Consider the following 20,058-nt stretch of genomic DNA (forward strand, 5'->3'; position numbering starts at 1 on the left):
ATATCCTTTTTATTTTGTGATCTTCAAGGAACTTTGTTATTTTGCTATAGATAAATTGTTTCCCGTTGTCGCACACGATCTCGGCGGGTATCCCGAATCGGCATATGATATGATCCCAAATGAAGTCTATAACTTTTTTTTCTTTGACTTTCTCGAAGGCCTGTGCTTCAACCCACTTAGAGAAATAGTCATCCATAAATAGAATGAACATAGCTTTACCTGGGGACGATGGTAGAGGGCCGACGATATCCATTCCCCATTTCATGAATGGCCATGAGGATATGACTGAATGAAGTTGTTCCCCGGGCTGGTGGATCATCGGTGCATGTCTTTGGCATTTGTCGCATTTTCAAGCGAACTCCTTAGTATCTTTTTCCATATTGACCCAATAATACCCTGCTCGGATGACCTTGTGAACCAGCGATTCGGCACCGGAATGGTTCCCACAAGAACCCTCGTGAATTTCTCGCAGGACGTAGTCGGTATCTCCCGGACCTAAACATACCGCCAATGGCCCATCGAACATCCTCCTGTACAATGTTCCATTTTCGGCCAATGTGAATCGGGCGGCTTTCGTTCGCAGAGTCCTTGATTCCTTGGGGTTCGATGGAAGCCTCCCGTTCTTTAAATACTCGACGTATTTGTTTCTCCAATCCCAAGTTAGGCTTGTGGAGTTTATTTCGGCGTGGCCTTCTTCGACTACCGACTTTAAAAGCTGTACGACAGTCCCCGAGCTAATTTCATCATCTTCGACTGATGACCCCAAATTTGCAAGGGCATCGGCCTCACCGTTCTTCTCTCGAGGTACATGGTGTAGGGTCCATTCTTTGAACAGGTGTAAGGTTACCTGCAATTTGTCCAAGTACCTCTGCATTCGATCTTCTCGAACCTCAAAAGTTTTGTTGACTTGATTAACCACGGTTGGGAATCACACTTGGCCTCGATGACGTCTGCTCCCAAACTTTTAGCCAGCTCGAGACCTGCAATCATGGCCTCATACTCGGCCTCATTGTTAGTCAACTTAGGGGTTTTGATAGATTGTCTGATCGTATTTCCTGTGGGTGGCTTCAAAATGATGCCAAGCCTGGACCCCTTTACATTCGAAGCAACGTCTGTGAAAAGGGTTCACACCCTCGAGAATGTACCCAATTTTAGCAGTAGTTCCTTTTCGACCTCGGGCACGAGGGCTGGTGTAAAGTCGGCCACGAAGTCTGCTAAGATTTGAGACTTGATGGTCGTTCAGGGTTGATACTCGATATCATACCCGCTGATTTCGATGGCCCATTTGGCCATTCGGCCCGAGAGCTCGGGTTTGTGCAAAATATTGCGAAGGGGATAAGTGGTTACAACACAAATTGGATGGAATTGAAAATACAGTTTTAATTTCCTAGAGGCGCTTATTAGAGCAAGCACTAATTTTTCTAAGTGTGGGTACCGGGTCTCTGCTTCACCTAAAGTTCGGCTAACATAGTAAACAGGAAATTGTGTACCTTGCTCTTCTCGAACTAGGACACCACTACTGCGATCTCCGAGACTGCCAAATATAAGTAGAGTTGCTCGTCCGTTTTTGGAGTATGAGGCAATGGTGGGATCGAAAAATATCGTTTTAGTTCTTCCAATGCCTATTGACATTCCGGGGTCCAAGTGAAATTGTTCTTCTTTCTGAGTAGTGTGAATAGCCTGTGACTTCGGTCCGAAGACCTCGAGATGAACCGGCCTAAAGCGGCTATCCGTCCCGTTAACCTTTGTACAACCTAAATGCTGTCCACGACTGTGATGTCTTTGATTGCCTTGATTTTATCGGGGTTGATCTCGATTCCCCAATTTGACACCATAAAGCCGAGGAACTTGCCTTAACCGACCCTGAATGTACATTTCTCTAGGTTGAGCTTCATGTTGTATTTTCTCAATGTGCCAAAGGTTTCCTGCAAATGTGTCAAATGGTCCTCTTTGCGCAGGGACTTAACTAGCATGTCATCAATATAAACCTCCATTGATTTACTTATTTATTCTTCGAACATTCGGTTTACTAGGCGTTAATAAGTAGCACCAGCATTTTTTAGCCCAAACGGCATTACATTATAACAATAAGTACTGTACTTAGTGATAAATGAAGTCTTTTCCTGATCCTCTGGGTTCATTTGTATTTGGTTGTACCCGGAGTAGGCATTGATAAAGCTGAGGATCTCGTGACATCGATCATGTGATCGATATTCGACAGGGGAAAAGAGTCCTTAGGGCATGCTTTGTTTAAGTCTTTGTAGTCTACACACATTCTAAGTTTATTCCCCTTCTTAGGGACTACAACTACGTTTGCTAACCACTCGGGATATTTTACCTCCCAGATGGATCCTATTTTGAGAAGTTTGGTTACCTCGTCTTTGATGAATGCATGCTTTACCTCGGACTGTGGCCTTCTCTTTTGCTTTACCGGTCTGAACTTCAGGTCCAAACTCAATCGATGAGTGGTGATCTCTGGTAGGATACCTGTCATGTCAAGGTGGGACCAAGCAAAACAATCCATATTTTTAATAAGGAATTTCATGAGTTTTTCCTTGAGCTCGGGAGTTAACCCCGTGGCCAGGTATACCTTTTCGATCGGGCAGATGCTCGATCAGTATGAGTTGTTCCAACTCTTCGACTGTTGACTTTGTAGGATTGGAATCATCGGGGATAACGAAGGTTCGAGGTATCATGTAATCATCTTTCTCGGTAATTTCCTGATGTTCCGATCTAGTCGAAGCCGGCGATTATGGTTGCTTCTGCTTTTCCTTTGATTCTGGTCCCTTTGTTGATGTTAGAGTTGATACTGGTATCACCTCATCGATTGCAAACATCTCTTTCGTCGTACACCGTTTTGACTCTTTCCGGTGTTGGGAATTTCAAGACTTGGTGAAGCGTCGAAGGTACCGCCCTCATATTATGAATCCAAGGCCTCCCAAGCAGCGCGTTGTATATCATGTCACCTTCGATTACATGGAACTTTGTTTCCTGGATAGTTCCAGCCACGTTCACTAGCAAGATTTGATCTTGAAACCGTTGAGCACTCGAGTTGCAGGCAAGATTTGATCTTGAAGGCCGAGCTGCTCCACGACCCTCGATCAAATAATATTTGCCGAGCTACCTGGATCAACCAACACACATTTAACTTGAATTTTATTCATAAGGATAGATATTACAGTGCGTCGTTGTGAGGCTGTTCGATCCCTTCTGCATCCTTATCATTGAAAGATAAGGTATCTTCTGGTAAGTAGTCCCGGGTATGCTTCTCCCTTGTGATTGTGACTTTGGTGTGTTTAAATGTCGGACCCTGAGGAATATCGACCCCACCGACGATCATATGAATCATGTGCTGCGATTCCTCCTATTCGTTTTTCCTATTTCCATCCCTATCTCTGAAGTAATTTTTTGCTCGGTCACTCAAGAACTCTCGAAGATGACCTTTTTTTTGAACAAACGAGCTACCTCTTCCATTAATTGTCTGTAGTCTTCGATTCTGTGACCAGTGTTCCTTGGTACTTGCACATTTGATTGAGATTCCTTTGAGTTGGATCTGTTTGCAGGGGTCTGAGCCACCTAATATCCTTGATTCGTCCAATGGCTGATACAATACCTGAAGCATCGACGCTGAAGTTGTATTCCGATAATCGTGGTACTTCCTTAGGCTTGCCATGTTTATCGAAGCCACTCTTACTCATGAGCCCTCGAGAATTTTGACCTTGATCATTCCTTCGATCATTTCGAATGGGATTATGTCCTGGTCCGTTATTTCTACGATCTGCGCTATACGATTGGTACCAATCTCTGTTTGATTGGGGCTCTCTGTCGATGTCTCTTTGAATCATGCCTTCGGACCTATTTGGGTAAATGGAACCAGACGGGCTCCCAACTGATCATCCTCAACTCTGATCTTTGATTGGTATCGATTATGCACATCAGCCTAGGTCACCGCTGGATATTCAATCAAATTCTGCTTTAGTTGACGTGACGCTGCCAAACTTCGCTCGTTCAGACCCTAAGTAAAGGCTTGGTCAACCCAATCATCGGTAACCGGGGTAGGTCCATGCGCTCCATCTGAAATCGAGATACGAATTCCCTTAGCATTTTATTATCCTTTTTTCTCACTTTGAAGAGGTCCGACTTCCTAGTCGTGACCTTTATTGCTCTGGCGTGTGCCTTTACGAACGAATCGGCAAGCATGGCGAAAGAATCGATGAAATTTGGCAGCAAATTGTGGTACCATATCATTGCCCTCTTCAATAAAGTTTCTCCAAATTTTTCAACAGAACAGACTCAATTTCATCGTCGTCTATGTCATTTCCTTTTATTGTGCATGAAGTGACATGCTCGTTAGGATCAGTGGTTCTATTGTACTTGGGAATTTCTGGCATTCGAAATTTCTTCGAAATGGGCTTCAAAGCCGCACTTGGTGGGAAAGGCTTCTGTACGAACTTTTTTGAATCCAAACCCTTCAGAATCGGGGGTGCCCCCAGTATTTGATCAACCCGGGAGTTGTACGTTTCTACCTTTTTATCATTAGCCTCGATCTTCTTTTCTCCCGATACAATCCGTTTAGTGAGCTCCTCGATCAACTTCATAATGGAGGGATCAGTCCCCGATACATTATCGTTCAATTCTCTTGTACGGGTTCGACCCTATGGACAACTTCCTGTGTTCAATTTCTCTTGATGTATCGACTTCGTTTCTGCTTGGGGCTCGATTTTGATTTTGGAGTTGCACTATCGCGGCCTACTGAGTTTGTAGCATGTCAAATATCAATCGAGGGCTAATTCCACCTTTTTTACCATTTTGTGCGTTCTGATCGGCTGCTCGGGTGTCTCTACGGATGCTATTTTCAGGGTCGACACCTAAATCTCCACGAATGGTGACACGAGAATTGACATCAACCAGGTCTACCAGCTATGGTGCGTCGGGATTGATTGGAGGCACTCTATTTTTCGGGGTGGCTACGTGTTCGTTTTCGCCATGATGACCAAGGCCAGTATCAGTGTGAGTGGGTATTGTCTGAGAGTTTGACATGTTGATTCCTGAAATTTAAAAAAACTCACGAGAACAAGCGTAAAAGCAGTGTGTGCTATGAAGGTTAAAATATTAAGCAATCACTATTATTCCTAGCCCCACGGTGGGCGCCAAAGTGTTAACCCTAAAAACTGGATAACAATGAAACTTATAATGTGGTTTTAAGGATACGTGATTTCACCTAATATCAATTGATTAACTTAAAGATAAGTGATAGGAGTTGACAAGAATGTAAAACAAACCAATTTGTGAACAGCGCCATTGAGCTGATGAACCCTCGAGCTTAGTAAAGTATGAAGAATTAAAGAACAACAAGTTGATAAACCAGAGAAAGAGAGAAATATTATATTGCCTTGATCTGTATGAATGTAGTGTCTTTACAAATGATGGGGACTCCCCTTTATATACTAGAGGAATCCTAATTATGGTACAATTCTAATTACGAAAGTAAATTCCATGATTGGTACAAATAATCGCCCTTGATTTGATCTATTCAGGGATTTTCACCGTGATCTTCGACCGGTTACGGATATCTCGCCTTTCCGTTATTGCACTTCACTCGAAGTCGGTCATACTTAGTCTCGATTGCCGTTGGCCTTGATCTCGACGGACACCTCGATTCTTGAACTCAACACCTCGTCTTCGTGCTATAGCCCGATCCATTGCGAGGCTGACACTCGACGTGATCCCCTAATCTCGATTAAATAGTAAAATCGGGCAAGCCCAATTTTAACCGTATACAATATTCTTACTGGAAACTTGTAACTACTAAGGTTATATTTTTTTGATTTGATTTGATTTAAACACAATTATGGATTGTAGGTAAGTATTTACTCATAACGGATAGCACTTTTTCTAAATAAGAACTTCTTTTTCTTGATGAATAAAAAGAATGTTTGTTCCGACTAGATAGTGCTCGAAGAAAGAAGAAAGTTTGTTTATTCGTCTCATTTTCTTTTTTTCTTTTCTTTTTGGGTCCTCTTGTAAGGTGTTGTTCCTGGTATTAGAAAAAGGTGTGTGTAGATTTATATATTGAAGAAAAATGGCTTTTTACTTAGTTATACTATATTAGAAACTTATTAACCACTTTTCTTTAGGTTCCTTAAAAATTACATTCTGTATCTATATTTACTATTTATGTACAAAATCATGATAAAAGAAGGATCCCTTAAATATAGGGATTAATTTGTAAGTTGTAACTATATCCCCCATCCCCATCTATCAGCTTAATTAACCTCCTACAATCATGTTTTTTTCCCAATTTTAAGAGATTTTATAGTCACTCTTCATATACCGCCGCCTGATGTTAAATGCCAGCTGCCATCCCCTCCCTTGACTCAGTGCCAACCCATTTGACTTCCCCTTCTCCAAGTGAATCACAGAAAAGCACCAGCTCAAAAGACTGGCCTTCCACTTAAGCCTCGGTCAAAGCACGATATCATTATCATAGTATGATTTTAAGACATTGACACCGTCCAGATCACCTGGTGTGTGGCATCAGAAATCAAACCTTTTGACTTGTGAAAGAAGTGGAATTTGAAGTGAAAGAATCTCTCCACTGAGAACATTGTGAACCTACCTGAGAACATTGTGAAAGAAGCTCTCCACATGCCGCTGCCTGATTTTCAAATTCAATTTCTCTTTCTTACTAATTACCCAAAATATCTATTTCTTATTGATACAATGGAGATGAAATCTCTAATCGCGATTGTATTATAATTGTATATGTATCATAATTGTTGCAGGGATTGTATTACAAATGTATGATACTTGTATATTCATCGTATATTGTTACGAGCAGTTGTGAGTTTATGACGAATTTCACCGTTTGTATCACAAATATATGATAATTGAATATTAATTTATTAGTATTGTATCATGTATTATTTTGCGTATTAATGTACCATATATAAGTTAGATACAATCGTGATACAAGTATGATACAATTATATTTTAGGATTGTTGTATCTGATACAATTCAAATACAATTATGATACAGCTATCATACATTTATCATACAATTCCTGAATATTTCTTCATTTTCAGTGTTGTCCAATCGCCCAGCAAAAGAACGATACAATTGATGATTTTTTTAATAATATAAAGTTTTTAGCAATGGTGGAAAGAGAGAAGATGGAGATTTTTACCGTAGATTAAGGGATTTTGATGTAAAAAAGAAGGAGAGGGAAGAGGAAAGGAAATAAAAAAGAAAAAGAAAGAATGTAATTGAATCCCTTAATTGAATGCGCTAATAATGGGGTGTGGGCCTTTTAGGAGCAACGTATACAATTTGTAAGAAAAACCTAGATACTTATTAAAAACTACAAAACATAAAAAATATAGGTAAATAAGTTTTTAATATACATAAAAATTCCTGTTGAAAACAAAAGTTGAATGAATATCTTCAAAACTGGAAAAAGACTAGGAATCCTTTAACAAGGAAGAAAATAAGGGAAGAAATTATCACAAAATACGGTCCCTCGATTCGTTGGATGCACAAAATTAAATATGGACAAAGAACAGTTTGAGCATTGTGACGACCCAACCCGTCGTCTCATGTATTACAGCCCCGTTTCCCCCATTTATTGCTCTTTCATGTTTTATTATCAGCAACGGGTGAGTTAGAGTTGAATTGAATTGGTTTGGATAAGAAATGAGACACTTAGTCNCTCTGGAAATTTATTTAATACATGCAAAGTTATTGAGGGCCATTTCTTGAAAGTCTAGAAAAATTACATAGGTTGTTAAGAAGAGGTTAAACAATGGGATATTGGTCCATTTAATCCAATCAAAATTCAAGATGACTCAAAAAATTGTCACAAATGTTTGAGATGGCTTGACAAACAAGAACCAAAGTCAGTAATATTAGTTTCATTTGGAACAACAAGTTCATTATCTAGTGAACAAATCAATGAGCTAGCAATTGGATTAGAAAAAGTAACCAAAAGTTCATTTGGGTTGTGAGAGATGTTTTGTTAGGAGAAGATGAAGAAGTTAATATCCCTATTGGATATGAAGAAAGAATATAGGAGTGCGATCGGAAGTGATTTTGGAGGTCCAGAGTAGGATTAGGCTTGAATTCACTAAGTTGGCAAAACCCGAGCCCCGGTCCCACTTCTCGAAAAATTACGAAATTTACATCACTGGATTCCTCGTCTCTCCACGAGTCTACACATACCAATTTTACCAAAATCGGAGTTCAAATGCCCTTTCAAAATCCGTTTTTACATCACAACTTTTCAAGCCCTAGCTTGACCCGTTTTTGATGAATTTTCCACAATTTACATGTAATTTCTACCATAAACTCGAATAATTAGGCCAAGAGACTTACCTCCAATTGATTCTCAGTCAAAACCCTCGAAAATTCTCGCCCAAAGCTCTCCAAGTTGCTTAAAAATGGTAGAAACCAACTCTTGTTCGCGGATGAAATTTAATATTTTAAACCCTTCTGTAACAGTTGTTTTTCGCTTCTGCGGTCCCACTTCCGCTTATGCGGGACCGCTTCTGCGGTCAGAAGTCCGCTTAAGCGGTTTTCATTAAAAGAGGATGTGACGACCCAACCCGTCGCCTCATGTATTACAGCCTTGTTTCCCCCATTTATTGCTCTTTCATGTTTTATTATCAGCAACGGGTGAGTTAGATTTGAATTGAATTGGTTTGGATAAGAAATGAGACACTCAGTCTCTTTAAGGAAGGTTTGGTTTGGAAAAGTCAACCGAACGTTGACTTATTAGTTAGAAGGCTCGGATGTGAATTCCGATGATTCGGTTAGCTTCGGGAGGTGATTTGTGACTTAGGAGTGCGATCGGAAGTGATTTTGGAGGTCCGGAGTAGGATTAGGCTTGAATTGGCAAAGTTGGCATTTTGGCGAATTCCGGTGGATAGGTGAGATTTTGATCCGAGGGTCGGAATGGAATTTCGAGAGTTGCAGTAGCTCCGTTAGGTGACCTGCCGGGCATGCCACCGGACAGGGACATTGATTTTGGTATTGATCTGGTGCCGGGCACTAAGCCCATCTCTATTCCTCCGTATCGCATGGCACCAGCAGAGTTGAAAGAACTAAAGGATCAGTTTCAGGAACTCCTAGATAAGGGGTTCATTCGTGCTAGTGTGTCACCGTGGGGTGCACCGGTTCTATTTGTAAAGAAGAAAGATGGCACAATGAGGATGTGCATTGATTACAGACAGTGTAACAAGGTGATAGTGAAGAACAAGTATCCACTACCTCGTATTGACGATTTGTTTGACCAGCTCCAGGGGGCAAGGGTATTCTCGAAGATTGATCTCCGTTCAGGCTATCACCAGCTGAAGATCAGGGATTCGGATATTATGAAGACTGCCTTCAGGACTAGATATGGGCACTATGAGTTCCTGGTTATGTCTTTTGGGCTGACTAATGCCCCAGCCGCGTTCATGCACTTGATGAACAGCGTATTTCTGCCGTATCTGGATTCATTTGTTATCGTTTTTATTGATGATATCCTAGTGTACTCGCGTAGCCAGGAGGAGCATGCTCAACACTTGAGAGTGGTGTTACAGAGGTTGAGGGAGGAGAAGCTTTATGCAAAGTTCTTCAAATGTGAGTTTTGGCTTGGGTCTGTAGCTTTTCTGGGACACGTGGTGTCCAGTGTTGGTATTCAAGTTGATCCAAAGAAGGTAGAGGCGGTGCAGAGTTGGCCCAGACCATCCTCAGCCACGGAGATTCGAAGTTTCCTCGGTTTGGCAGGTTATTATCGCCGGTTCGTCCAGGGTTTTTCCTCTATTGCTTCGCCCTTGACTAAGTTGACGCAGAAGGGTGCACCATTCGTATGGTCAGACGAGTGCGAGGAGAGCTTTCAGAAGCTCAAGACAGCTTTGACCACAGCTCCAGTGTTAGTTTTGCCATCCGCCTCAGGTTCTTACACTGTGTATTGTGATGCTTCGAGAGTTGGGATCGGATGTGTGTTGATGTAGGAGGGTAGAGTTATTGCATATGCTTCTCGTGAGTTGAAGCCTCATGAGCAGAACTACCCCGTACATGATTTGGAGTTGGCTGCTATAGTTCATGCGTTGAAGATTTGGAGGCACTACTTATATGGCGTATCTTGTAAGGTATATACTGATCATCGCAGCCTTCAGCATTTGTTCAAATAGAAGGATCTTAATTTGAGGCAGCGAAGGTGGCTTGAGTTACTCAAGGACTATGATATTACCATTTTGTATCATCCGGGGAAGGCCAACGTAGTGGCCGATGCGTTAAGCCGGAAGGCGGTCAGTATGGGTAGCTTGGCGTACATTCCAGTTGGGGAGAGGCCCTTTGCAGTCGATGTTCAGGATTTGGCCAATCGGATGGTGAGGTTAGATATTTCGGAGCCTAGTCGGGTGTTGGCTTGTGTAGTTTCTCGGTCTTCCTTGTATGAGCGCATCAGAGAGCACCAGTATGATGATCCACATTTGCTTGTCCTTAAGGACAGGGTTCAGCACGATGACGCCAGAGATGTGACTATTGATGATGATGGCGTGATGAGGATGCAGGGCCGGATTTGCGTGCCCAATGTGGATGGGCTTCGGGAGTTGATATTAGAGGAGGCCCACAGCTCGCGGTATTCCATTCATCCGGGTGCCGCGAAGATGTATCAGGATTTGAGGCAGCACTACTGGTGGAGGAGAATGAAGAAAGATATAGTGAGTTATGTAGCTCGGTGTCTCAACTGTCAGCAGGTCAAATATGAGCATCAGAGACCCGGTGGTGTACTTCAGCGGATAGATATTCCCGAGTGGAAGTGGGAGAGGATTACTATGGATTTTGTGAGTGGTCTCCCTCGTACCTCGAAGAAGTTTGATTCGATTTGGGTGATTGTGGATCGGCTGACCAAGTCCGCGCACTTCATTCCGGTGTGTACTACCTATTCTTCGGAGCGGTTGGCAGAGATTTTCATCCGGGAGATTGTTAGGTTGCATGGGGTCCCAGTTTCTATCATCTCGGATAGGGGCACTCAGTTTACTTCCCATTTCTGGAAGACTTTTCAGCAAGAATTGGGTACACAGGTAGAGCTGAGCACAACATTTCATCCCTAGACGGACGGGCAGTCCGAGCGTACCATTCAGATATTGGAGGACATGTTGTGTGCCTGTGTTAATGATTTTGGAGGTTCTTGGGCTGAGTTCTTGCCACTTGCAGAGTTCGCGTACAACAACAGCTATCAGTCCAGCATTTAGATGGCACCGTATGAGGCCTTATATGGGAGACGATGTAGATCTCCGGTTGGTTGGTTTGAGCCCGGCGAGGCTAGACTATTGGGGACAGAGTTGGTTCAGGATGCCTTAGAGAAGGTGAAAGTGATCCAGGAGAGACTTCGTACAGCTCAGTGGCGTCATAAGAGTTATGCGAACCGGAAGGTTCGAGACGTATCCTACATGGTGGGCGAGAAGGTCTTGTTGAAGGTTTCGCCTATGAAGGGCGTTATGAGATTTGGAAAGAAAGGAAAGTTGAGTCCACGGTTCATTGGTCCTTTTGAGATACTTAGGAGAGTTGGGGAGGTGGCCTACATGCTTGCTTTGCCACCCAGCTTGTCGGGAGTTCACACGGTATTTCATGTTTCTATGCTCCGGAAGTATGTTGGGGACCCTTCCCATGTGTTAGACTTCAGCACGGTTCAGTTGGATGATGACTTGACTTATGATGTGGAGCCAGTGGCTATTTTGGGTCGTCAGGTTCGTAGATTGAGATCAAAGGATATAGCTTCGGTAAAGGTGCAGTGGAGAGGTCGGCCCGTAGAGGAAGCTACTTGGGAGACTGAGCAGGAGACGCGGAGCAGATATCCTCACCTATTTGAGACCTCAAGTATGCTTCTCCACCCGCTCGAGGACGAGCGTTTGTTTAAGTTGGGGAGGATGTGACGACCCAACCCGTCGTCTCATGTATTACAACCCCGTTTCCCCCATTTATTGCTCTTTCATGTTTTATTATCAGCAACGGGTGAGTTAGAGTTGAATTGAATTGGTTTGGATAAGAAATGAGACACTTAGTCTCTTTAAGGACGGTTTGGTTTGGAAAAGTCAACCGAACGTTGACTTATTAGTTGGAAGGCTCGGATGTGAATTCCGGTGGTTCGGTTAGCTTCGAGAGGTGATTTGTGACTTAGGAGTGCGATCGGAAGTGATTTTGGAGGTCCGGAGTAGGATTAGGCTTGAATTGGCAAAGTTGGCATTTTGGCGAATTCCGGTGGATAGGTGAGATTTTGATCCGAGGGTCGGAATGGAATTCCGAGAGTTGCAGTAGCTCCGTTAGGTGATTTATGATATGTGTGCAAAATTTCAGGTCATTCGGAGGTGTTTTGGTCGGGTTTTTGATCGAATGCGTAATTCGGAAGTTTTTAAGAAACTTAGGCTTGAATTCGATGTGATTTGATGGTTTTAGCGTTGTTTGATGTGTTTTGAGGATGAGAACAAGTTTGAATGAGGTTTTAGGATGTATTGGTGTTTTTGGTTGAGGTCCCGGGGGCCTCGGGGTGAATTCGGGTAGTTGTACGAGAGGTTTTGAGGTGTGTTGCAGGTCTGTTGCTGCTGTCATCTGATATTTCCGCTTCTGCGGAAATGGACCGTACAAGCGGTTTCGCAGAAGCGGGTGAGTGACCGCAGAAGCGGTCAGGCCTGGGTTAGGGAATTTCCGCAAGAGCGGAAGGATGGTCGCTTCAGCGGGTCCGCATAAGCGGATATTTTACCGTAGAAGCGCACCTGGAGTCGCATAAGCGAAAAGGGCGGTTTTAATGAAAACCGCTTAAGCGGACTTCTGACCGCAGAAGAGGTCCCGCATAAGCGGAAGCGGGACCGCAGAAGCGAAAAACAACTGTTACAGAAGGGTTTAAAATATTAAATTTCATCCGCGAACAAGAGTTGGTTTCTACCATTTTTAAGCAACTTGGAGAGCTTTGGGCAAGAATTTTCGAGGGTTTTGACTGAGAATCAATTGGAGGTAAGTCTCTTGGCCTAATTATTCGAGTTTATGGTAGAAATTACATGTAAATTGTGGAAAATTCATCAAAAACGGGTCAAGCTAGGGCTTGAAAAGTTGTGATGTAAAAACCTATTTTGAAAGGGCATTTGAACTCCGATTTTGGTAAAATTGGTATGTGTAGACTCGTGGCGAGACGAGGAATCCAGTGATGTAAATTTCGTAATTTTTCGAGAAGTGGGCCCGGGGCTCGGGTTTTGCCAACTTAGTGAATTTTGGTGTTTTTCGAGTCTTTCCGATTGGGTTATGTTTCTTTAGCCTATTGTAATGTATTCGTTGTGGTTTTAATCAGATTCGGCGTGCGAAGAGGTTGATTCGAAAGGCAAAGGCATAGTGAGCTAGACTTGTGGCCGGCTTGAGGTGAGTAATAGATTTAGATGATGACCTGAGGGTTTGAAACCCCGGTATATCACATTGTGATGCTATATTGAGGCGAGACACGTACTCTATGACGAGTGCGGGGTCGATTGTGACTGGGGATTTTGACCCAGTCCGTTCCGATTGATGTTCGTACTGTGTTCTTGACTAGAAATTGCTTGGTAATCATCCTACTTGGATTTTATGAATATGTTCGGGGCTTTGTGCCTATCATTTGCATCCTTCAGGGATCCTTATCAGTGCTTCCATGATGCTTAGCATATTTCATGATATCAGTCCTGAGTTAGACATTGCCTCGAAATGTTTAGTAAATAAATAAAGGTTTAAACACTTAGTTCTATAATTCCTAATAATTGAAACTAAAATGAACAATTTGACTGTGCCCGAGTGGCTTGCATGCATATGTATATCTGGACTGAGTGTGGATCGGGTTGCACGCCGCAGCGAATGTTACGATGATATTGCGCTTGGGCTGTAGGAGCCCCTCCGGAGTCTGAACCCCCACAGTGAGCGCGGGTACCCAAATGGATCGGGCTGCGCGCCGCAGCGGTCATGTGCATTGCATTGCATTCATGCATTTATACCTATTTGTCTTACTTATCCTGGTATTGTTGTTGTTCCACCGTTTTATGTGCTGAATCGCTGATCATAGCTTTATATTGTAATATTTCGGAATTTCTTACTTTCAGCCATTATATATGTTTATTACTCACTGAGTTGGAAGTACTCACTTTACTCCCTGCACCATGTGTGCAGATTCAAGTGCTCCGGAGACTTAGTGGAGCTGTTTGCTGTTTTCGTGAAGTTTATTTTCAGGAGTTGTTGAGGTAGCTGCCTGATGTCCGCAGGACCCGACTCCTCCCCTTTATTTTATTTATCTTTCCATATCCTAGACTTCTTTATTACTATGGATATATTACTCTGTTACATCTAGAGGCTCTAGACTCGTGACTCCAGATCTATTAGGGAATGTTTGGATATTCGTTATTATTTTCCGTACTATTCTATTTAGATTCGGATTGGAACCTTGATATTTGCTATTTTAATCGTATTATTTGTTAACGGATTGCGTATTTGGGTTGAGAGTATTTAATTGGTCGGGCTTGCCTAGCATTAGTGTTGGGCGCCATCACGACCGGGATTGGGGTCGTGACAAGCATAGAGGGGACAAAGTATAATGGTGAAAAGATCGAGTGTTAGTCACTGTTGGTTGAGATAGAGATAGATAGATAGATAGATAGCACTATGAATCAATGAATTAATGTTTAATGTCGTGTCATCTGCAAACTCATCTGTCACGACCTGAATTTCTCACCCTCGGGGGTCGTGATGGCGCCTACTCGTGGTAGCTAGGCAAGCTAACCTTTGCAAACATTAACCTATCTTGTTTTATACATGATTAAACAACTAGATTATCAATGAATAAGCAGTTAAAGAGACAACGAAAAAGTAAAATTTTAGCGGAAGTCTGAACTAAATATAGAAACAGCGTCTAGAAAGCCAATACAAGTCTCTACCCAGCACCTGGTGTCACAACAATACACGGACTGTCTAGGATTACTACAAATAAGAGTTTGAAATAAAGGACTTAGTCTGTCTCGAATACAAATGTCAACAGAACATGAAAATTGAAAGAAGAGACGCCGGGCCTGCGGACGCCAGCGAGGCTACCTCGGAGTCTCGTGGACTAAAGGTCGGCTCCCTGACTACTGCTGTGCACCGTAAGCTGCTTCGACACCTGGATCTGTGCAAAAGAGCACAGAGTGTAGCATCAGCACAACCTACCCCATATGCTGGTAAGTGCCTAGCCTAACCCCGGCGAAGTAGTGACGAGGCTAGACCGGACTACCACATAAACCTGTGCAGTTATATATACATATACAGCGGAATCGAAATACAGAGACAAGTAATCAATATGGGAGGGGGAGCATGCTATGGGGGAAATATCAATTTCAAGTGAAAGTCGTCCAGTAACGAAGGAAATAACACAACTCAGACATTAATAAAGAAACAGAAAGCAAATAGTGCACGGCATCACCCTTCGTGCTTTTACTCTCATCCTCACCAAGCAATGATATAATAAAGTGTGCACGGCATCACCCTTCGTGCTTTTACTCTCTTTCCTCACATATAATCAATAGAATCGGCACGGAATGGTACATCGTGTGGCACGGCATCACCCTTCGTGCTTTACTCTCTTTCCTCACAATAAGCAAACAATGCACGGCATCACCCTTCGTGCTTTACACTTTTTCCTCATAATAAACAAACAATGCACAGCATCACCCTTCGTGCTTTACACTCTTTCCTCATAATAAACAAACAATGCACGGCATCACCCTTCGTGCTTTAACACTCTTCCTCACCCAAACAACAATCACAAACAAGGGGCAAGGGAATAAACAAAATAATAGTAGAAATCCCGGCAAGGGAACACAATTAAACAATTAAATCCCGGCAAGGGTACAACATCAATAATCTCAACGTCCCGGCAAGGGAAAATAATCAATAAACAACAATATCCCGGCAAGGGAACAATTTAAATACTCTTTCTCTTCCTTTCACTTTTATTTCATATCTCACTTTACCACTTGAGCCAATGCTCCAAAGGGTTCAACCATTTCATATACGTTCACAATTGAAATATAACTTGAGCCAATGCTCCTGTTGTTCATATGTCACAATTTCCTTTCACAAGCTTTTCACAACAAATAGGAATCATCACCAAGGCAAGAGAAATATAACGAAATCAAGATATTCACAATTTAAAGACTCACGGTCATGCTAGACACCAACGTATAGATACTCGTCACCATGCCTATACATCGTACTCAACAAGAAGCAATTAGCAAATAAGACTCAACTCCTAGTCCCTCAAGCTAGGGTTAGACCAAACATTTACCTCAATGCCTTGAATACAACTCAAGCCTCAATTATAGCTTTACCCCGCGATTCCACCGCCAATTCGCCCGTATAATTGATTTGGAAGAAGATTTGTTCTTGGAAAATCTCCCAAAGGAGTTGTGTTTTGAAAATGGTGTGAAAAATGACTTAAAATCGGTTAAGTATAGAAAATTGCAGGTCTCTGATATGGAAAATGCGAACAGAGGTTCGCAATTGCGAACCCCGACCCTCAGATGTGGGAATTGCAAAGTGAAGTTCGCATTTGCGAACACTGAGCAAAATGGGGGGCTTCGCATTTGCGACCAAAAATGTCGCATTTGCGACAGACCCAGTTCCGTATTTGCGAACCATTTGGTCGCATTTGCGATCAGCTGCTCAGATTCTCCTTTCTCGCATTTGCGATGCCAGGCTCGCATTTGCGAGATCGCATTTGCGAGACCTGCTTCGCAAATGCGGAAATGCAGAACAGGCATACCAGATTATTTTCAAAGTTCAAAAATGCACCCGTGGCCTATCCAAAACTCACCAGAGCCCTCGGGGCTCTAAATCAAATATACACACAACCTCAAAAACATCCTACAGACTTATTCGCGCGATCAAATCGCCAAAATAACATCATAAACATCGAATTAAACCTCAAAATCCAAGAATTCTTTCAAACTTCATAAAACATCAAATTTTCCAATTTAAGTCCGAAACACGTCAAACGACGTCCGTTTTCAACCAAATTTCACAGAAATGACTTAAAGCATATATAAGACCTGCACCGGGCGCCAGAACCAAAATACGGGCCCGATACCTACACGTTCTAATCAAATATCATTTCAATTTTTCCTTAACAATTTCAGAAAAACAATTTCTTCTAAAAATTCATTTCTCGGGCTGGGGACCTCGGAATTCGATTTCGGGCATACGCCCAAGTCCCATATTTTTCTACGGACCCTACAGGACCGTCGAATCACGGGTCCGGGTCCGTTTACCCAAAATATTGACCAAAGTCAAATTTATTCATTTTAACATCAAAATTTAGCATTTTTCACAGAATTTCACATTTAAGCTTTCCGGCTGCGCGCCTGGACTGCGCATGCAAATTGAGGCGACTCTAAATGAGGTTTTCAAGGCCTCGGAAGCACAGAATTAATTAAAACAGGTGATAACGCCTTTGGGTCGTCACATCATCCATCCATTTTTTTTTCTTCCCAAAAGGACAAACAAGATAAGAAAATTGGTGCTACTTCATGTTTGCCGCATATTTTGCATAGTGCTTTCAAACCCCCAGTCTTTTCCTTTCCCTACTATATATATATCTTCAACGAGTGTAGCTTTTGTTTGGAGCCGAACTTTCCCCTGACAAGTATCGAGTAAATCTATTTATCTATATTTATCTATCTATATTATTATAAAAGCACGAATATTAGACACTAAATGTTAAACGACAAAAATATCCCTGAAATATTAGCAGACTTTTATACCCTTAAAAACTAGATTATTTGCTCAAAAAATAAATCAGCGTTGGATAACTTTGTAATATGTAGACTTCGCTTAATAGCAGTGTTTGAATTGAACTACACAATTTCGACCAACTTAGAATTACAAAAATTTCGGTAATTTCAAACTTCGTCCTATTCATATTAACTATAGTTAAGACTTCTACCAGTAAAAGGTGTATAACTTTTAGTCTCTTACATTAACTATACATCAATAATGGACATTGGACAAGGTTGTACCTATTTTTACCCACAAATTCACGGCCAATGCTCAACGGTCAACATGGTACTTCGGTGAAGCCATTAGTAAGTTATTACTCCTAATTATGCCTTACAATTAGATGCACGTGTCTGATATTCTGCCTCTAAATCAACTCCAAATATGTTTTCTTTTTATGAACTAATTTGATGATTCAGCAAGTGTGTGTTGATGGTTTATTTGGTTGCTAAAGAGCAGTAATTATGTTTCTGATATCGTTGTAAAAATAAGTACATTAAGTTTGAAGAGAAAAAAATGGACTTCTTCTTTTCGTTCAGATTTGGTTTAGTTTACTAGGAAAAACTAAGAACATAGAAACTAATGTTACATTATTCCTTTTTGGCGAGGTCAAGCATAAAGCAATAGAAGTTTGTGTACGTAGTTCTTTGTACAGTTAATATATAGAGATTTTTACGTTGTAGGGCCACTAGTAAGCAAATATTTATATAAACAATATTAATTTTGTTTTATTTCATATATAGCTTATTTATTTACATATATAGCATGTCTCAAAATTGATACGTTACCATCAGTCTATATTTTTGAAAACTGATCCATGATTCAAGGGATGATGTATTAGAAATTAAAAGTCTTCCATATTTTACCAAATTTCTAAAATTATAGTAATTATTTCTCCACTAATCTCTCCAACATTACGAACCAAAAATCTCACTCTTTTCCTTCTTTCTCTCATCCGGTCAAATCTTACCCAAATTTTTTATTCTGCCCTTCTTATAGTAAACTGCAAATTTCATGACAACGAATAAGGTGAAACTCATTAATATTATTGATTCCATCACTAGAGCCTCTAAAATCGATGAGGAATAGAAGAAGAGAATAATTCACTGAATATAACGTTTATATAACAGTTTTCTTTGTATACTAATGTATTAATATATATATATATATATATATATATATATATCAAAATAAGAAATAGCTATAATAATAATCTAGAATAAACTAAAGTAAAAATTGATAATGTCTGATCCTTCAAGTTATAATCTTCTTCTTATATAATATGATCTTAAATAGTAAAACTGATAGTTAAAAAACTTATGATATGATAGTATTCGAAGTATAAGATATAGTTGTTTTCTATATAATCTGAACAAATTCTATTATTTTGTTGTAAATATATAAAATGTATAGCTAAGTCTATTATAGAGATAGTATGTCTAATTTAAATTCTTCTAGACTTGAGGTAAGGCTTCTAGCAAATCCTTCTGGATGAGTATAGTTATTACGATTAATAGGCATTAACAGTAATATTGTTTTTGAAATATTTACTGGTTCAGTAAAATAATTTTACTGGTACGGTAAATTTAGTGCTGTAAAAAACGTTAAACTCTTATGTTGTAAAATCCTACTCGGTACTCTCTCTCTCTTATTCTGTAGACCTATATCTGGCTTTCACCCAGGAGACCCGGGTTCGTTTCCCGGTAACGAAACCACAACTATATCTTATACTTTGAATACTATCATATCATCAGTTTTACTATTTAAGATCATATTATATAAGAAGAAGATTATAACTTGAAGGATCAGACATTATCAATTTTTACTTTGTTAGTTTATTCTAGATTATTATTATAGCTATTTATTATTTTGATTTATTTTTGGTATCAGAGCCCAGAAGATCTTTGGACCAAAAATTTATGAAACAACATATTTTCGCAAAATATATAAGTTTCCATTACCATATAATATACCTTATTCTAGATACTATCAGTACAAATTTAGACTATAGAAACGCTTTAGAAATACAACTGACTCTTTTTGGAAAACCAGAACTAGTTATTTTAAATACCCAAAGTTTTAAAAATTATATTTTATCTGAAATTGAGAGGATTAATATAGAAATAGAACAAGAAAAGGATTACCTCAGAACAATTAGAAATAAGATAAACTATATCCCGTTAGGATAAAATATATGTTACGACAACATCCTTTAGCTAAACGAATAGCTTTTAACTATTGGTATTTAGTAGGAAAAT

General features: G+C 40.8%; 1 protein-coding gene across 1 annotated transcript; it reads left to right on the forward strand.

The window, feature by feature from the left end:
• On the forward strand, positions 9,208–9,627 carry LOC109233959 (RNA-directed DNA polymerase homolog; the record flags this gene model as incomplete). The annotated part of the gene is made up of 1 exon (XM_019399800.1): positions 9,208–9,627. A coding segment is annotated over exon 1 (420 nt), but the record flags the coding sequence as incomplete, so codon positions are not given.

The sequence above is a fragment of the Nicotiana attenuata genome, chromosome 10 (genome assembly GCF_001879085.1).
Source record: "Nicotiana attenuata strain UT chromosome 10, NIATTr2, whole genome shotgun sequence".
Taxonomy (NCBI): domain Eukaryota; kingdom Viridiplantae; phylum Streptophyta; class Magnoliopsida; order Solanales; family Solanaceae; genus Nicotiana; species Nicotiana attenuata.